The 18,611-nt window shown below is 39.7% G+C and overlaps 1 protein-coding gene across 1 annotated transcript in view; it reads left to right on the forward strand.

Moving 5' to 3' along the window:
- Window positions 1–253: 253 nt before the first annotated feature.
- The window catches only part of ZDBF2 (zinc finger DBF-type containing 2), a 30,855-nt gene continuing 12,497 nt past the window's right edge, over window positions 254–18,611 (forward strand). The window contains exons 1-6 of the mRNA XM_055123063.1: window positions 254–384; window positions 4,760–4,812; window positions 5,651–5,720; window positions 5,796–5,873; window positions 7,540–7,642; window positions 16,332–16,459. Of these exons, the coding sequence (XP_054979038.1) occupies window positions 7,583–7,642; window positions 16,332–16,459 (188 nt within the window). The 5' untranslated portion in view covers window positions 254–384; window positions 4,760–4,812; window positions 5,651–5,720; window positions 5,796–5,873; window positions 7,540–7,582. The remainder of the gene's footprint in view (window positions 385–4,759; window positions 4,813–5,650; window positions 5,721–5,795; window positions 5,874–7,539; window positions 7,643–16,331; window positions 16,460–18,611) is intronic.

Genomic DNA, 18,611 nt, shown 5'->3' on the forward strand with positions numbered 1-18,611 from the left:
GGGCGCGGAGCGAGGGGGGAGCGCGCAGGGCCCGGGCTGGGCGGGGACGGGGCGGAGCCGGGCCGGAGCGAGAGGCGCGCGCGGCCGGGTAGAGGCGGGCGCGGGGCGGGGCCGGGGCGGAGCGAGGGCGCGCGCGGCGCGGGCGGACGCGGCCGGGGGGTGGGGCGTGCTCGCCCGGCGCCCCGGGGGGCCCCCTCTTTTTCTACCCCTCTCCCGCGCCGAGACCGCTAGTCGAGCTCCCGCGGCCACTCGGCCCGGACCTCCTCTTCGCCGCCGCGACTCCCCCGATCGTGAGCCGCGTTCCTGCGTGAGCCGCGCGGGCGGTCGGCCGGCCGGCTGGCTGGCCGGGATCGAGGTGGCTAGGGGCCGAGGGCCGGCGTGGAGGTGAGGCGCCGGCCGCGGCTGGGCGCTGCTTCTCGGGGTGGGGTCTCCGGGCTTGTGGTCCCGGGTGGTGGTGATGGTGGTCGGCGGGTCGATCGGGTCTGGGCGGCGGGGTGGCGGGCGGAGTTCGGCTGTGGGGTTCCGTGCGCGCGGGGACACCTGTGGGACCGCGAGCGGGAGCCACCTGTCCGCGGCGGCTCTCTCCTTTGCAACCCCGCTGCCCAGCGCGGTGTCGGGCAGCCCCGCGGACCGAGGCCTGTGCGCGCCACCCGGAGCTTTAGACCTGCCCGGGGCCGGACGTTCGATTTTGTTGTGGTGGTTTTAAACGTAGTGCTTGAGGTTTATTTTCCCTGCTCGCGTGCAACAGTTGTGCGGAAGCTGGTCGGATTGCGCCTTCGCGGTTTTTACGTGCTTCGAGGAAGCCCTTTCTGCAGCTCCTCACTGTATCGGTCTCGAGGGTTCTGGTTGCGCGTGGAAGAATCGCTGAAAGGGATAACTGGCTCTCACGCAGCGAAGGCGTGTTTTTTAATTTAAAAATCTCTGGACTGCAATTATATTTAATTTTTTTAAAAAAAATTACGGCAATGCTATTCTAACAGGAAAAAATATATATACTGGCGGGGGTCGAATAAACGGGGGGGAGAGGAGAATCACAATGAACAATTCGGGGTGTCGCATCGTGGGACGCGCTTCTTAAGTTTAATATTGTTAAGGGCGTTTTTTTCTCTATCGGCGCAGAAATACCACCTCCTGCCTTCTCAAATTCCGCGGACTTGGGTCCGCAGCCTGGAAGGCCAGAGTCACCTCCCCCACCCTCCCACCCTCCCTTGGCCATTGGCCAGTTTTAGGAAAGAAACGTTCAAGACTGGGTCAAATCTCCCTGTTTGTGGGCAAGGTTTTGGATGAAAGTGTGCCGAATTCAGGGTTAACGTCTCTCACTCTCTCTTTTTTTTTTCCCTCTAAAAGTGCGGAGCGCTACGCTTGCTGGTTTGAGGCCGCGTTTGCTTCTGTTTGTCGTTTTCTCTTTGAAGTAGATATTGAGTGTCAGGGGCGCGCTGAACCCGCCCAACAGCGTTGAAACAACTCGAATGTGGCGGCATCTAGAGAGAAATGCCAGCGTGCGTTCTATATCACAAGGCGCCCGCGCGTGTGGGCGCGCGCGCGCGCGTGGAAACTTGACCGGAGTGTGTTGGGCTGGGTGGCGAGACGAGATACCCCTCTCCGTGTGCGCGGTGGCAAATGCATTTGGACATTCGAAATTCAGAATATTTATTGTTAGCACGCTTGGGCCGAGGAGCAGTGATTTTTTAGCTCTTTCTCTCTCTCTCTGTCTTTCGTGGGACTCTGCGGCGGCCGTGTTTGTTGTATGGATTAGATGGCTAATGATTTGTTTCCACCTAAAACCAAATAACCATCAATTAGCGTTCCTGAGAATAGCGAGAGGAAGCGTTTTGTAGAAGTCACAAGGTGAGGCGCAGAAACTGCTCGGTCCAACAGAGGATCAAATCACAGCCCCTGGTGTGTGGCCGTGAACTGCGCTAAACTGCTTTTTCCTAAAGCTCCATTTTCTGATGGGCAGAGATTTGTGCCTCATGAAACTGTTTGATGCTTAGAGGAACATGAGTGCAATGTGAAGTTGTCGGTCTGGGGCCCGGCCCAGATGAAGTCTCACTGAAAAAATTAGCTGTTATTATTTTACGAAGTCTGAAAGGAGGCTGAATCCAGGATAATGCTTATTAGCCCGTGGTAAACAGGTTAAGGTGGATAATTCAGAAAAGTGGCTGTTTAATGAGCAAATTAGCTAATAATGTCATGCAGAAAGGGACTTCTATTTTGCTTAAAAATTAAGGGAGAACAAAAGAACAATGAATTGAATTAATAAATTACTATATCTAAAATACGTAATTTAGCATACGGTATCAATATATCAAACTGACCATTGTTTTATGATAGCATTCTGTTTTTCTATTGCTAGATAGGTAATTTGAACTATCATTATTTCTAAAATACATAATATATGGTATCAATATATCAATTGACCGTTGTTTCATGATTGCACCCTAATTGTTTTCCTATTGCTAGATTGGTCATTTAAATCAGTAAATTAATTGTCCCTTTTTACTGTCTTTTCTTATTGAATATTTAGTTGCTATTTCTTGTCAAGGAATTGAAAAATGCTTCCCATAGGGATTCTGGATTTCGCTAGCTTTTATTTCATCATCATCGTAATTTGAGAAATGCGCAGGCCAGTTCATTCATTCTGAACTCTGCGCCCGTGTGCTTTCCTCTGCAGCGGGGCGAGTTTGCAGACATGTGAGACAGAGTTTCAAGAAGAAATCCCTTCACCGTTATTTCTGTTTTGAGCTAGTTCTTCAAAAATAATCTCAGATACTCTGGAGCTCTCTTCAGTGCTGCAGATCAATTAGTGCAGTTTTAAATGGTATATAAAAGAGTGGCGTTAAAGAATAAGCCTTGTCACCTTTTAAAAATAGCATTGTTATTTTGATGAAAAATGAATGCTTTGGCATCAAAGGCTGGGACAAAATTACCCAACTGGTTCTGACAACAGCAAATGATTGGGAAAAACTTAAGCATTAATTGTTAGACTTCTCTTGGTTTGAAGAAGTCTTTAATTTCTTGTTATGTTTTAGAGAAACCAAGATAGAAATTTTCTGAGGGTAAATTATGATATAATGTGAAACTAGGAAATAAATATGACTTGGAACTCTTCTTCTCCTGTTTACAAAAAGCTTTACTGGAACAAGAGCCTAACTTGATCTCATATAAAACATATATACATTTTGTATGTTTTAAATTAGATATTAGGGTTATGTTGCATATCTATTTTTAGAAAACTAACTCACCAACTACTGAGTCTTGTTAGATTAAGCGGGATTTTATTTTGCACTGATAAAATGAAATATTATTTAATTCTTAAACATTCCGTTTCGGAATTACATATAGTATCCTCATGCGTATGCCGATAATAGAGAGCTCTGTAGAGTGGTATGTTAAATCACACCAGTTTTTGTAAAAACACATTTAGAAGACTTTTATGTTCATTAATTTTTATAATTATACATTGCTTTTCTTTTGTAATACTAATAAAAGCTATTTAAAATTTTTTAAAATGCGTTTTCTTAATTTGCAAACACAAATGAGACTGTTTGCTTTCAGAGACACTGATTCAATGAATTAAATATTTGGGATATGAATGAATTCTTCAGTATTCTAGTAAATGATGCTAAACAGTTAATATACTAAATGATGCTAAACAGTTAATATGCTGTGAAAAACTCCTTTGAGTGAGAAAAAATAGTTTTCCCAGCAGTTTCTTTTAAAAACTTTGTAATATATTGCTTTCACTGCCCTAAAGATATGGTTAACATTTTTAGTTTGCTTTTAAATCATAATGCTGTCAAATTTAACATATATATATTTTTATGTTATTGCCCCTTAAATCTCAAATGAAACTTAGTTTCATCAGAGTTTGCTATCTCAAAACATACCTTGTACCTCTTTTTTCTTGTTGTTTTTTTGGTATGTTTGCTTATTGTCACGGCCTTTAAGTAAGCAGAGGCTACCCTTTCCCAGTTCAGTTTAAAATCAACAGATATCTACGTGACACTGAGGGTCACTCCAGCAGAAGCTGAATTTCACATTAGACCTGATTATTTCTGGTTAGACAATTCGGAGCTACCGCCTGTTTTTTTTTTCCCTTTTTTCTTTTCTTCTTTTTTCTTTTTTTGGTGTGTTACTTTATATTTCAAATTCCTTTAAAAATCTTTAAGGGCAAGGAATTTGTCTCATGTTTCTGCACTTTAAAGATCTAGTGGAAACCTATATAGGGATAGTGCCGAGCCTCCCGAAGGAGATTGCCCGTATCAATGCGGAATAATAAACAGGTCTTGATAATTTTGCTTAACTGTCAATTGATAGATGATGAAGAATTGACGGTATATTTTTCATGAAAATTAACCTGGGAGCTAAGAGTTGAATGCTTAATTCAGGGTTCAAATGTAATTTCACACAAATCTGTCTTTTAAAAATTGCTCATTTGGGGTCTGATAGCGTGGCTGTTCTTCATCTTATCATAGTCACAGTTGAGTATTAATATTTTTTTTTATCACTACGGTTCCTGGAACTCAGGGATTCCACGGTGGCTTAAAGGGGCTGTTATAGTTACTATCCTTCATAACATTTTAGGAGGTCACGCTGGACTTGGAGTCATTATGTGAAGTGCTCTGGGTACAAAAATTAGTATTGGAAACATAATTGTGTTATCTTTCAAACTTAGTATGACTTACGGGGTAATTTTGGGACCAACAATATACACGATGTCTTTTTTTTTCTTTAATTGCTTTATTTTAATTTACAGATGCCTGCCAGGGTTAATATAATTGATGAGCTACCTGCCGCTTTCTGATCAAGGTAAGCGACATTTTTTTACTTAATAAAAATATAAGGCAGAACTTTTTTGTATAAAAGACCCATCCAGTTTTAGAAAGTAGTCTAATCCCAGAATCCAAAGAAATAATTTCTATGGTGAATAAGAAAATACTTTCATTAGAGGGAGATTTATATTATGGTTCTACCTATATCAGCATTATTTCTGGAATTTTTATATTTATTTATATATGCTACATAAAATATAAATATATAAAATACATATAAATGTATAATATAAATATTAAAAATATGTATACACATATACACACTGTGTGTGTGTGTGTGTGTGTGAAGTTAAACTCATTATGCATATGCCTGGTTGTCTGCGAGGGATTTTTATGTGAGTAAGTATTTAAGGTTGGGTCCTAGCATGTGGACTTTATTTATTTTGGTAGTACTGGTTGAACCCCGGAGCAAAGACATGAGAGGCATGTGCTCTGTCACAGAGTTACGTCTCCAGCCAGTGCATGTGAATGTTTAAAAATGCAAACAGGTGCTTCTCATTTACTATAGCTCATTCTTACTGTGGCATATATGTGACAATAGAGGAAAGGGAAATGATACGTTATTGAAAGGCCGTGAAGTTTAAGGATAAAACATTTTATTAAGTTGTATGTGTATATGTGTTGTAAGACTTATACTTTAATTTTGCCTTTTATTCAAGGGATGTTTAGGTTTATTTTAAATAAAGCATTCAGAAGTTCATTATTTTATGGTTTTCAAAGCATAGGTTTAAATTATAGGGTCCTTTCAATATGAAATTTGCCATATCTCTTACTAAAACTTTGTAACTTAAAAAAAGCTTTCTTTTATTTTGTAGTTTTGGATTCTAAAACCGGTGGAGAACAATATTTGATGCGTGCCGGGGATTGAACCCTGGTTGGCTGTAGGTATGGCAAAGCCCCTTACCTTCCGTCCTGCGTCTCCAGCCCAGTAGGTGATTTCTTATGTTTTCTCTATTTCAGAGGCTGATTTAATTGATTTCCCTCATGATTGTGGGAAGTCAGAAGACCTTCAACATTTCTCATCATAAAAAGTACTAAGTAAGTGAATATCATGAAGCATTTTGAGTTAATCAAGATTTTCTGTTTCCATATTACTCTTTTTAAGGCTGTGGTTATCTTTTTAAACACTGATTTTAATAAACAGTTTTTCTTGTTATGGGATAATCTTAATCAGAAATACTAGTCATGCATTGTAGGAGAATTGCCTTGTGTATTTTCCAGTAAATAAGATGTTTAAATTAATTTGAATTAAATGGGTAATGAATTATTTTTTAAAATTTTATTTTGCTTGAATGAAACTTGAATAAAATAAATAATTATTAAATAATTTAAAAAAACTATAGCGTTGGTACCAGTGAATAAATTGTGTATCAAAATTGCCTGGGGAGTAGAAAACATGAATTCTTGGTTATATCTAAGCTCTACAAACTAAGAAAATTTGGGAATTATTTTGATACACAGCCTGCCTTGGAAACCACTGCAGTCAGTGTGTGTAATATTGGAGGATTTTTATTTTCGGGCGATAGACACTTGGAAGCTATTCTTCTTCTTTTTTTGGTAGAGAAATCTGATAGTACTTGTTGGAAAAAATTCTTCAGAATTTTTTTGTGTCATCATAAGAAGTGAGATTTAAAAATTAAATTTTTATTTTTAGCAACTTCATCAGCTAATTTATTTTAAAATCTCCCCCTTAGTGGACTAAGAAGAAAAGGATATATTTACATGTATTCATAATGTAATAAACATTATGTATAATGTAATATAAACATGTTTATAGTGTGACATAAACATACAGTATTTTTATATTTATTAGTTATTAGAAGGCCTATATACTACTGTTCAAGTAATCTAGGATTTTTTTACTTGAAGCATAATGGGAAAATTAATATAATTAGAGTAAATATAGTAAATACAGTAATGACTTAGAAAAAGTAATTTGTCTTTATAACTTGGGTATTATATCATATTCTTTGATAATAAATCAATCCTAATAACTAATAAATAGTCAGAAAATTGATGAAAAATTTAGTCATCTGGTCTCCAAATATTGTCAGTAAACTCTTCTTTTAGAAGATATAAAGATTTTATAATCCACCCATTGATTTAATTAAATAGCTCATGACAGCCTAATTCATTTTTTTCTAACTTTGGTTTACACAGTGGTTTACAAAGCTGTTCATAATATAGTTGTTTTGGGCATTCAGTGATTCAGCACTAATCTCACTACCAGTGTGACCTTCCCTCCATCATTGTCCCATTTCCCACTCACCCTCACAACCCTGCCTCCTAGCAGGGACAAAAATATTTATTTTATATTGCTTGCTGCAGCAAAATGGTAAGTGGAATTATTAAAAAAAAAAAGTGTGGTTCTAGAACAGATCTATTGTTTGTCTTTGCTCTTAGAAACGGAGGACTCTGAAAGTAGACCTGGGAGAGATAAAGGGGTAGTTAGGACAGGGCTGGCATTGGCTTGTCTTCAGTCTTCAATTTTCATGTGTAAGACTTTCTCCTCGTTAGCTTCTTGCTTCCTTGGATCCTGTGCCCCAGTGCTGAGTGCCTCCTCCACCAGAGAAAAGTTCCTAGTTAGTTTTTATAATGATTGCAAACAAGAGTGGGTAAGACTCAAGGAAAGAATTTTGCTCTCCAATTTTTTCATGAGCTGTTTCCTCATGTAAGAAATTATTGTGATTGTTTTGTGTTTTAGTTTGAGTATTCAAGGACAGTAGTCATCTGACTGCTTGTTCAAGATGCAGAACCGACAAGGATATTGCAGCTATTGCTGCGTGAGCTACAGAAACCTGGACCAGGTGAGTGGATCCCTTTAATTATGATGAGACCTCAGAGGACCTGTTTGTGACTTCTCCGTTAGCTTTTGTTTTTATTTTTTTGGTCCAGTGCTAATTTGAACTCTGTGCTCTGGGGTTATTCCTAGTGGTGCTTCAGTAACCATTTGGTACTGGGGATTGAGCCTAGACCTTCCACAAATAAAGCATGCACAGAGCTTCCATAGGTTTCTCTTAGGTCCTCACTTCTTTAACTTACTCAGTTTATCCAGTCATTGAACAGATTAGATTAAGAATCTACTGGTTGGCAAACACTGCAGCTAGCTCTGTGGATATGACTGTGAACATAACCTGGTCCTTGGTTCATAAATGTAAATTAAAAGTCTGGAGAGATAGGTAGGGTACTTGTTTTTATGCAACCTCTCTGGGTTTGATTCTCAGCACCCAGTATGGTCCCCTTGAGCCCCACCAGGAGTAATCTCTGAGTGCAGGGCCGGGGAGTAACACTTGAGCACAGTCAGGTGTGGACCAAAAACCAAAAACATGTAAAAAGCTTATATTATAGTGTGGTAATCGAGAAAGTAGTTACATAAAATTTAGTACAGAGCATATCAGACTGACAAATGTAAACAGGAAAGGGAGTGAAGTTCTAGGTAGGATGAACAGGTTGAGTTCAGGAGATGATATGTGAGTAGAGATTTGAACGAAATATAGAAGTCAGCCTTGCTTATATCTGGGGAAGGAAGAGATAGCAGGAAGAGGGAGGGAAGAGAAAGCAAAGCTCTATGACTCTAAGTCAGAAGAGTGGCTAAGGTGATTATATTAGAGGCAGGAGGGGCAATAGAGAAAAAACTTCAGAAAATTGGGTTTAAACAATATTAAAATTGGCAGTAATAAGCAATAGAGGTATAATTCAAAAAATTGTGTTGTGTAAAACACAGATAATAAGGTAAGGTAAAATTTTTGGTGCACAAAAATAAAGTTTTCACTGCTTGAATTTACCATTCCCCCCCTTAGGTTTGTGTATATTTCTGTTTTCACCAAGATTGTGAGTTAATTTGGTATCGGTTGTGATTCAAATAATTTCTAAAGGTCTATCTGCAAACATAGTCATCTTGTGGATTAGAATTTCAGTTTGTAATTTGAAAGGGGACATAATTTAATATACAGCAATTCCATTGATTTTCAGAGGTGTAAGTCATATTCCTGAGACATATTTCAATGACATGGAGTATATTACTTTTTATATGTTTTTGTATTTGGTTTAAAAATATTTTGTGAGGATTTCTGTATTCCTCTATGTAAGGGATCACTGTATCACAGTCATCCCGTTGTTCATCGATTTGCTCGAGCGGGCACCAGTAACATCACCGTTTGTCCCAGCCCAGAGATTTTAACAGCCTTTCCTTACTCATCTTTTCTAATGATTGTAAGCTCTTTCAGGGTCAAGGGAATGAGACCTGTTATTGTTACTGTATTTGGTATATCAAATATGCCACGGGGAGCTTACCAGGCTCTTCTGTGTGGGCGGGATACTGGGTTCTCCGATAGGGACAGAGAAATAAAAATGACAGATTAGATATGAAAAATAAACTTAGCTTAGAAAAATAAACTTATTATCTGTGCACAATATGGTTGTGGACATAGAAAATCCTGAAGATAGCTGATAAATTTAGACTTGAGAAGTGAGATTAAAAAACTTATTGAGATAGCAGAAAAAGAAATTATATTTTATATGCAAACACCATACAACATAAGAGATTTAAGAGGGCCAGAGATATCTGGAATTAAGATATTGCATGTGGCCAGCTCTGGTTTAATCCCAGGAATCACTTACACACACACACACACACACACACACACACACACACACACACACACTCTTGAGATTTAAAAGAGATTTAAAAGACTGAGCCACATGTCATGCATATGTGAGGCCGTTGGTCCAATCTCTGGCATTACAGGTAGGCTTCTGGTGAGAAGCGTGAATGCCTGTGATCCCTAGTATCACCATCAGTCACCATCACATCATCAATGGCAAGGACATGTTTATAACTACATCAAAAAACATTAACATCTAGGGAAAAAATCAACAATAAACATGTGTAAGATATTTATATAGAAAACTATTAACATGAGAGAAGTTGAAGAAAAATTAAATTATTCATTCTATACATTATGTTCATGAACTGGAAAAATTTATGTCAGGTATGTGATTGTAGTCCAAACTGATATATTCAGTAGAATTTTGATCAGGATCCAGCAAAATTTGGGTATTTTTTCCCTCAGGTTTTTTCACAAAATTTAGTTTTTAAATTAAATCAATTCAAAAATTCCATGTAGCTATGTACAAGGCTGAGACAAACAAATAATCCTAAAGAAGGATAGTTGTTTTAGTAGACAAGATATCAAAGCAAGTCACCTGGGTTCCATCCCACAAAGTCTACTTGTCTCCAGTGTATGATGACCCTGTTTGGTCCATGTGTCACTTTCTGTCCAGTGTGTGCTTTTTTAATCTGAAATCTTGACTCTGGGCCTTTCCTGGACTGTACCCCAATGGTTCTTTGATGTCTCAGCTTTCCCTGACATCTCTGACCACAGTCACGTGCACGGGGCAGGATCTCTGGCTCTGTAACTGTTGCTGGGTGTCTCTTGGCTGTTCCCCGTGCAGTTCTGTCATCCCATCCTGGTTTCTTCTCTGGTCATGGCTGCAGTGCAAGTGGGTGAGACTCCTGTGCCCAGAACATTTTCACTACCTGGGTGTCTGAGCCCTGCTTTAACCTGAGCTTTCCTGGGCATCTGAGCCCTACTCGCAGCCATCCTGTTAAATCGATTTTGTAGAAATTGTTATTAAAGCACTATGATTAACAAAGTTATTCATAGTTGAGTTTTAGACAAACAGTATTGTAGCAGTGATCCCGCAACCCGTGTCAACTTCGCTCCACCAGTGTTAACCAGGTTCTCTCCCAAAAATCTCTCCCTGAGCACCAAACCATATATTTTATTAATTGTTTTTGTTTGTTTTCAGGCCACACCCCATAGTGCTTAGCAATTATTTCTGGCACTGTGCTCAGGGACAGTGGAGGGCTCAGAGGACTTATGGGGTGCCAGGAATCGAACCCGGGTTGGCCTTGTGCAAGGCAGATGCCTTACTTGCTCTGGCCCTGGAGAGTTTATTTATCTATTTATTTGTTTTTTAAAAAAATTCATTAGAAAATCAGGAAGAGACTTGAACAGATACATGAGCGAGGATATCAGGAGTGACTCCTGAGCACAGAACTGTAAATAAGCCCTGAGCAACCCCAGATGTGGTCAGCCCCTCACCAATATATAAGAGCCAAAAATGTTTTTGGTTTAGAATTGCTTACAATATACATATATTCAAGAGTGGACATAAAAATAAAATATTGCATATTTTTATATCATGGAATACTATGAAGAACTGAAAATTAACAGATATAGCAAATATGGGTAGCTATCACAAAGAAAATTTTGAGCAAATATAGGTAGCTGTCACAAAGAAAATGTTGAGCGAGATGAATGAAAAAGAATAAGTATTGTTTGCTTCCATTTATATAAATACAAAATCTTTCAAAACTATAACCCTAAAGCTTAGGAATATAGGGACTGGAGAGATAGTACAGTAAATAGGGTACTTGCCTTGTACATGAATGACCGGGGTTCAATTACTGGCACCCCATATGGCCCTCCATGACATGCCGTGAATGATCCCTGAGTACAGAACCAGGAGTGTGCCCCGAGTACCACTGAGTATGGCCCCCAAACAAGACAAAACAAAAAACCCAATTAGCATAATTCGACTGTAGGGGAAGTGGGAAGGAGTTAGTTTTTCATAAGGAGAGAGACAGGATGTGTTTATTTTCTGATAACCTATTGAGCAATATACTTACAGCTTTTATATTTCTCCTTAGGGATGTTACATGTCCTTCAAAGTCTTCAATGAAGCTGACACCTCTGGGGTATATAGTGTGGTGTTTAATCTGGTTTATATAAATGCACTTTTCCATTAGCATTTCCTTAAAATGGTTCCATTGAGATCCAAGTTTTTCCTAGCCCTACATACTTGGATTTCAATGGAACCATTTTTATTTGTCCCTTTGGTCCACCAAGCAATCGAGCACTGGTTATGGGTACTTGGTGGTGAAGAATTTTGTACCCAAAGGGTCTTGAAACATCCAGATGGGGTTGTTATTGGGACTAAGGCAGCATCAGAGTAGAGCCCTGAAGTCAACAGGAAAGGAAGTAATTCCAGATGTTGTAATAGTGGTCAAGAACTAGCAAACTATTTTACATAAGTTCTTTACCCTATATCATGGTACTTAAGACATGACTTTTCTTGTGTGTTAAAATATAAATTTTTCTAAGTAACAAGGAGTGGGGTTTGGGTGCTAACTAAAATACCTAGTTCTGGTGGGAACGTGCAATGGTGGTGGAATTGTTTTTGGACACTTGAATATAACAGATCATCATGAACAACTTTGTAAAAATAAGTAAATAAAATGAAAAAAAAACAGCCTTGTGTATTTTGGAGTGGGGGATGCACCCAGCAATGCTCAGGGGTTACTCCTGCTTTTGCACTCAGGAATTACTCTTGAGAGACGATGTAGGATGCTGGATTAACTGCATGCAAGAAAAATGCTTACTCTCTGTACTTTCTGGCCCCCGAATATCTATTAATTATTGGTAGTGTGTGGTCTGTCCTGGGAAATGTCTCATGTGCTTTGGAGAAGAATTTGTATTCTTCTTTGTATTCTACTTTCTGTGGGTGGAGAACCCTACACATGACTATTAATACCAATCTTTATTTCTTTCCTTAAAGCCAATGCTTCCTTAATTAGTTTATGACCTATTTAATCTATTCAGCAGTGAGAGGGACTTTTCTTTTTTCTTTTTCTTTTTTGCTTTTTGTGTCACACCCGGCGATGCTCAGGGGTTACTCCTGGCTTTGCACTCAGGAATTACTCCTGGTGGTGCTCAGGGGACCATATGGGATGCTGGGAATCGAACCCAGGTCGGCTGCATGCAAGGCGAACGCCTACCCGCTGTACTATTGCTCCAGCCCCGAAAGGGAGTTTTCAAGACTCTTACTACTATTGTTGCTATTTCTCTTCAGGTCTATTAGTAGTTTTTTAAAAATCTATTTTGATGTTCCTTTATGTTAATGGATGCTTTGTCACCTTCAGGTATAGATCCTTGATTATTATATGATCCATCTTTGTTCCTTACAACCTTTTAAAATTAGAAATCAGTTTTGTTTGATATGAACAGCTCTCCTAGCCTTTATTTAGTGCCCATTTTCCTGTTTTCCCAACTTTTCCTCTGAACTTGTGCTTATCATGATAGCTCTTTTGTAGGTGTATCTTTTGTAGGCAGCAGCAGATTGGTTTCATTTGTTCTGACCCATCAAGCCACTCTCTGTCTTTTGATTGGTGATGTTAGCCACTAAAGTCAAGTGTAAATAAAGGAATTTATTGCTATAATTTTAGCAATAAATTTTCACAAACACCAATTCTGGGTGTTTGTGAAGTTTACAAACCATAGACAACTGTATATATTCATTCTGCTTACAGATGGATAAATTTAGTTCAACCTGGAAGGCACAGGGATTTCCTTTGTTCACCGGATATCTCAATCTCTCTATTTATCAGCCAATTATCACCAACCTATAATCTTTTCTGTTCTCTTTTCCCTTTCCAAAATTCCATAATGCAAATGTCATTAAAGAGTTTCTCTTTTACATTTCTTCACTGTTGTTGCTTCTTTTTTTTTCCTCTTCTGATTTCTGTTGATGGTTTCCCCTGCTTGTCATTATGCTGCTGACCCTATAGGTTGTGCTTTTTAAAATTCACCTCCTCTGCTCCCTAGTAATTTCTAAAAGAAGCTTTCCCATACTTTCTCTTCCCTTGGTGGGGTACTCTTCTCTTTCCCTCAAGTCAGAGAACATCCCCACCATTGTCAGTGAGTTGTTTGGTTTTGGGGCCACACCCAACTTGAAAGCTCAGGGCATACTCTTGGCTCTGCTTTCAGGGCTCACTCGTAGCAGTGCTCAGGACACCATATGGGATGCCAGGGATCAAACCCGCATCAACTTGCACACAAGGCAAATGCCCTAGCCCCTGTACTATCGCTCTGACTCCCACTGTCACTTCAATGTCTCCATCAGAGAGGTCAGAGAGCTCCGTTGTACTCAGGGGACCTTCCTGAGCTTTTGTCTTCATTCACCGCTGCTGCTGTTTTATTGTGTCTGCTGTAATGTCACTGGTAAGGATGAGGATCTGGTTTTATGCAGGTCTGGGTGGCATTCTAATGCCACAGAGATTGGCATTAAAATGCCAATCCTCACAGAGATTGGTGCTGGGTTTGCTCTGCTCCCTACTGCTGATGGGAACCTCTAGTCATGGGCAGAATGCGTCCGCCGTGCCGCCAAAGACGGACGGACCAGTGCTGCCTCCCAGCGTTTGCAGCTGGACGCCTCACTGTGATTAATTGCTAAAGTTGTTAGTGCGCTTCATAGAACCTATTTCCCTGAATGTTGGAGAACATCCTCTTTTTGACCTTGCATGATCCTGAGCAATGTCAGATGCCATGGGGCAGCAGGTGGAAGTTGGGTTGTTCAGACTTCTGTTTTTGCCGGCCGGTTTCTTGCCTCCTGGTCGGGTCTTCTTGAGGGTTTTGTTTTAGAAGGTTGAGTTGCAGATTGTCAGTCTGCCTGTTTCTCTTCCCTGCCACATTCTGTGCCTTTGCTGCATCCTGGGCTAATAATGTTCCTTATCTGCCGGCTGTGCCTTGTGGAAAGAGTTTCACCTGAGAGAAACTCCCTCATAGAGCTGAGTATTCCTGGACACCACCTCCCCGGGGTTCCACACAAAATTCCACTGTTTTCTGGTTAGTTTTATAGGGGACTGGACTGGAGCACTAGCACAGTGGGTAGGGCGTTTGCCTTGCACGCAGCCGACGGGGTTCAATTCCTCTGTCCCTCTTGGAGAGCCGAGCAAGCTACCGAGAGTATCCCGCCCGCACGGCAGAGCCTGGCAAGCTACCCGTGGCGTATTCGATATGCCAAAAACAGTAACAAGTCCCACAATGGAGATGTTACTGGTGCCCGCTCGAGCAAATCATTGAGCAGTGGGATGACAGAGCTGCAGTGCTTTTTGGGGGACATGGCATTATCTCAAACGGCTCCCATCATGTTTGGTCCTGCCCTCCTCAGTGAGGTTGTGGTAAATATACTGCAGTGCTTAACATGTGATAGGTAATCAGTGGATGCTAAACTTTCCCTTCATTCCTCTGGGTAATTCAGAAAATAATATTGGGAGGGCATAATTTTTCTAACTGGAGAGTACTACACAATGGAGAAAAATGTAGCATATTATTTCTAATATTCTTCTTAGGCAGGATTTTTAATCTTTGAAAGAAAATGATAACCTTGGAACTGGAGTGATAGCATAGCGGGTAGGGCATTTGCCTTGAACATGGCCGACCCGGGTTCGATTACCAGTGTCCCATATGATCCTCTGAGTACCACCAGGAGTTAATTCCTGAGTGCATAAGCCAGGAGTAACCCCATGCAATGCCGGGTGTGACCCAAAAAGCAAAAAAAAAAAAAAAAAAGAAAGAAAGAAAGAAAGAAAGAAAGAAAGAAAATCGTACCCCTTTGTGAATTAATTCAGAATTTTGAAAAATACAGTGCTCTAAGAACTAAGAATGTAGGTCAGTGGTAGAGTGGGTTGTGTGGATGAGTTCAAGTTCAGTGATCAGTAGCACACAGAAACGCAAGTGCATAAATATGGTGATCCAACTCCTCTTTAAATAATTTGCATACAAGGTATAAATGTTTATTTCTTAGGGACATAGTGTTGTCATAACACACATATCACAAGAGGGTCATGCTCTTCCAGTACTGTCTATAAGTTCTTTTCTGTCTCTGTCCACCCCGACCTAGTTATTAACCTAAATTCTATTACCAAAATCCAAGAGTTTGTTTTCAATGACTCTTCATTATCTACCCCATTTGCTTTCTTTATATCTTCCTTATGAATGAGGATATTGGACATTTGTCTTTTTTCTGACTTACTTTGCTTAACATGACACCTAATTCTATTTATGTTATAATAAAATGCAGGATTTCATCTTATAGTTAAGTTGTATTCTGTTGCGTACATATACCATATCTTTATCCACTCATCTATTGTTGGACTAACCTATTCTATGAATAAACTTTTCTTCTAAAGGTATTTGCTTATTAAAATTATAATATCTAAGACAAAATTTTAAATTATTTCATTATCTTATCACACGGATAAAAATTCCATTAAAATTTGGGTTGGTTTTCTTCCAATTGTCTGTATTTTTTGACTATAGTTCGAGATAAAAGTGTCCATGTGATTTTTGTATCCACTGTTTTTCATTGAGAGTTTTGTTGTTAGACACTTAGGGGGTGTCCATTTTCTATCATGATATGATAAATATTTTTTGCATAAATCATCTACATTTAAAAGGATTTTTTATAAAGAAATATAATTACTCAATCTTAGGGAAGCATGAATTTTAAATGCATATTTTATAATTGCTCTGTAAAAAGGGCATTTTAACTTGTACTCTTACCAGAGCATATAAATGAATTCATTTTATGGAACTCTTGCAGCTAATGAATATTATCCATTTTAAAACATTCATTTTTTTTTCTTTATAGCATATAGCTAGTCCTCAGCACAGATACCTGACTGCCCAGAATAGACAGTGGATGGGTACCACCAGTCTGATGGAACGTTTCTTGCAGGATGTCCTGTGGCATCATCCATATCATTCTCAAGAAAGCAGGTAAAATATCTTTGTGGAATGATGTTAAGCCATTGTTAAATGTTATAGTAGCACTATAGCACTGTCGTCCCGTTGTTCATGGATTTGCTCGAGCGAGCACCAGTAACGTCTCCATTGTGAGACTTGTTAATGTTTTTGGCATATCGAATATGCCACGGGTAGCTTGCCAGGCTCTGCCGTGCGGGTGAGATACTCTCGGTTGCTTGCAACACTCTCCTTAATTTAAAAAAAATGTATATTAGTAGTCTACTGATAAAAAAAAGTTACTAGTAAAACAAGTAAGTTCCTATATTTGTGTATATTTATCTATCTTTATATGTGATTTTAAATACCATTTTTACTTGAAATTTTAAACAATATCTTTTTTTTAGAAATTGGGGCAGCATTGATTTTAAGACTGTAAAAATTTTAGGAGTACAGTTTCATACACTTTCATATATAATTGCCATAGCATGCCTGCTCCCTACTACTGTCCATGAGACCTGTCTTTTGTCCCACTGACACATACTTTATTTATTTATTTTTATTTTTTGCTTTTTGGGTCACACCCAGTGATGCTCAGTGGTTATTCCTGGCTCTGCACTCAGGAATTACTCCTGGTAGTGCTTGCTTAGGGGATGCTGGGATGCTGGGGATTGAACCCAGGTCGGCTGAGTGCAAGGTAAATGCCCTACCAGCTGTACTATTGCTCCAGCCCCAAATAATTTATTTTATATTGCTTGTTACCCAGTAGATGGCTAGTGGAATGATCAAAAAATACTTCCTTCAATGAAAATTAGTGAAAATTGTTGTATTTCATCATGGGGACATAAAGTCCTTGTTTGAAGGATTACTAAGATGTGACAAATTGAGCCTTCTATGTTGATATTTTTAATTAATTGAGATTTATTGGCTTTCACATTACATCTCATCTAATCTGGTGTGCTACTACTGGATTATAAGTGTTATAAAGTTTGGAGATAGGGTGCAACTGTGAAGGTGGCCCTGAGCGCTAGGAAATCCAGAATTTTTAAATGGGTTGTATAGCTGGAGTTAAGTTTTTAACTGATTTATGTCCGAGAAATCTTTCGGATAGCTGTTCTCTTTCGAGATTTTATGAATTTCTGGAACAAGGCCAGTAGATGAGCTTACATGGTGGCAGAGGCGGCTCTTGGGCCTGGTTGTTCGAGTTTCCAGAAATACAGGGAGGTGGGGGGAGGTGGCTCGTCCCAACTCCGAGAAGGCCTGGAGTTTTCAACAACAGGGACCCTGACTTTTTCTAGAGATTTAGTTTTTTGTTAGTCATAGTCCTGAGGTGATGGAGTCCAGCCAGATGCATGGAGGTGGCTTTGTGGTATGGGAGTGAGTGGCTGCCAGGGAGAGCAGATGTCTCAACCAGAAATGGGTGTCTGAGAAATTTTTGCAGCTAGTTGACCTCTTTCAAGGTTCAGTAATTCAGTCTCTGGAACAAAGTTGGTGGATGAGCTACCAGCTTTAGTGGAGGTGGTTTGTCATAGGACCATTCTGTCCACTCCCTTCACACTTGATTACTTAAGGTCTGTCATCAGAATCTCAGGATTGGTTTTCATTGGACATTGTCTTTTATTTTGTTTTTATTTTTTTGGTTTTTGGGTCATACCTGGCGATGCAAGGGGTTACTTCTGGCTCTGCACTCAGGAATTACTCCTGGCCATGCTCAGGGGACTATACGGGATGCTGGGAATCGAACCCAGGTTAGCTGCGTGCAATGCAAACGTCCTACCCTCTGTGCTATCACTCCAGCCTCTTCATTGGACATTGTCTTCTCCCTTTCTTTATTCTATTGAATGTATGAATATTGTCCAGTATTTTCTTCTGATTTATTTTACTCCACTTGACCTCTCTAGTTTTATCTATGTTGTTAAAATGGCAAAGAGTTTATCTTTGTTTCATTTGTGGTTCACACCCAGCAGTGCTTGGGGTTTACCCCTGGCTCTGTGCTCAGGGATTACTCCTGCCAGTGCTTGGGAGAACCATATGTGGTGCGAGGATGTAACCATGGTCAGCAGCATACAAGGCAAACACCTTAACCCTTATCCTACATTTTGTGCCCCTTATTTTTTTCTTGTAGGTGTTACGTTGTTAATCTCTAACCATATCTTCTTTAGCCATCCATTTATCATTGGCATTTGAG

Source organism: Sorex araneus, chromosome X, assembly GCF_027595985.1.
Source record: "Sorex araneus isolate mSorAra2 chromosome X, mSorAra2.pri, whole genome shotgun sequence".
NCBI lineage: Eukaryota > Metazoa > Chordata > Mammalia > Eulipotyphla > Soricidae > Sorex > Sorex araneus.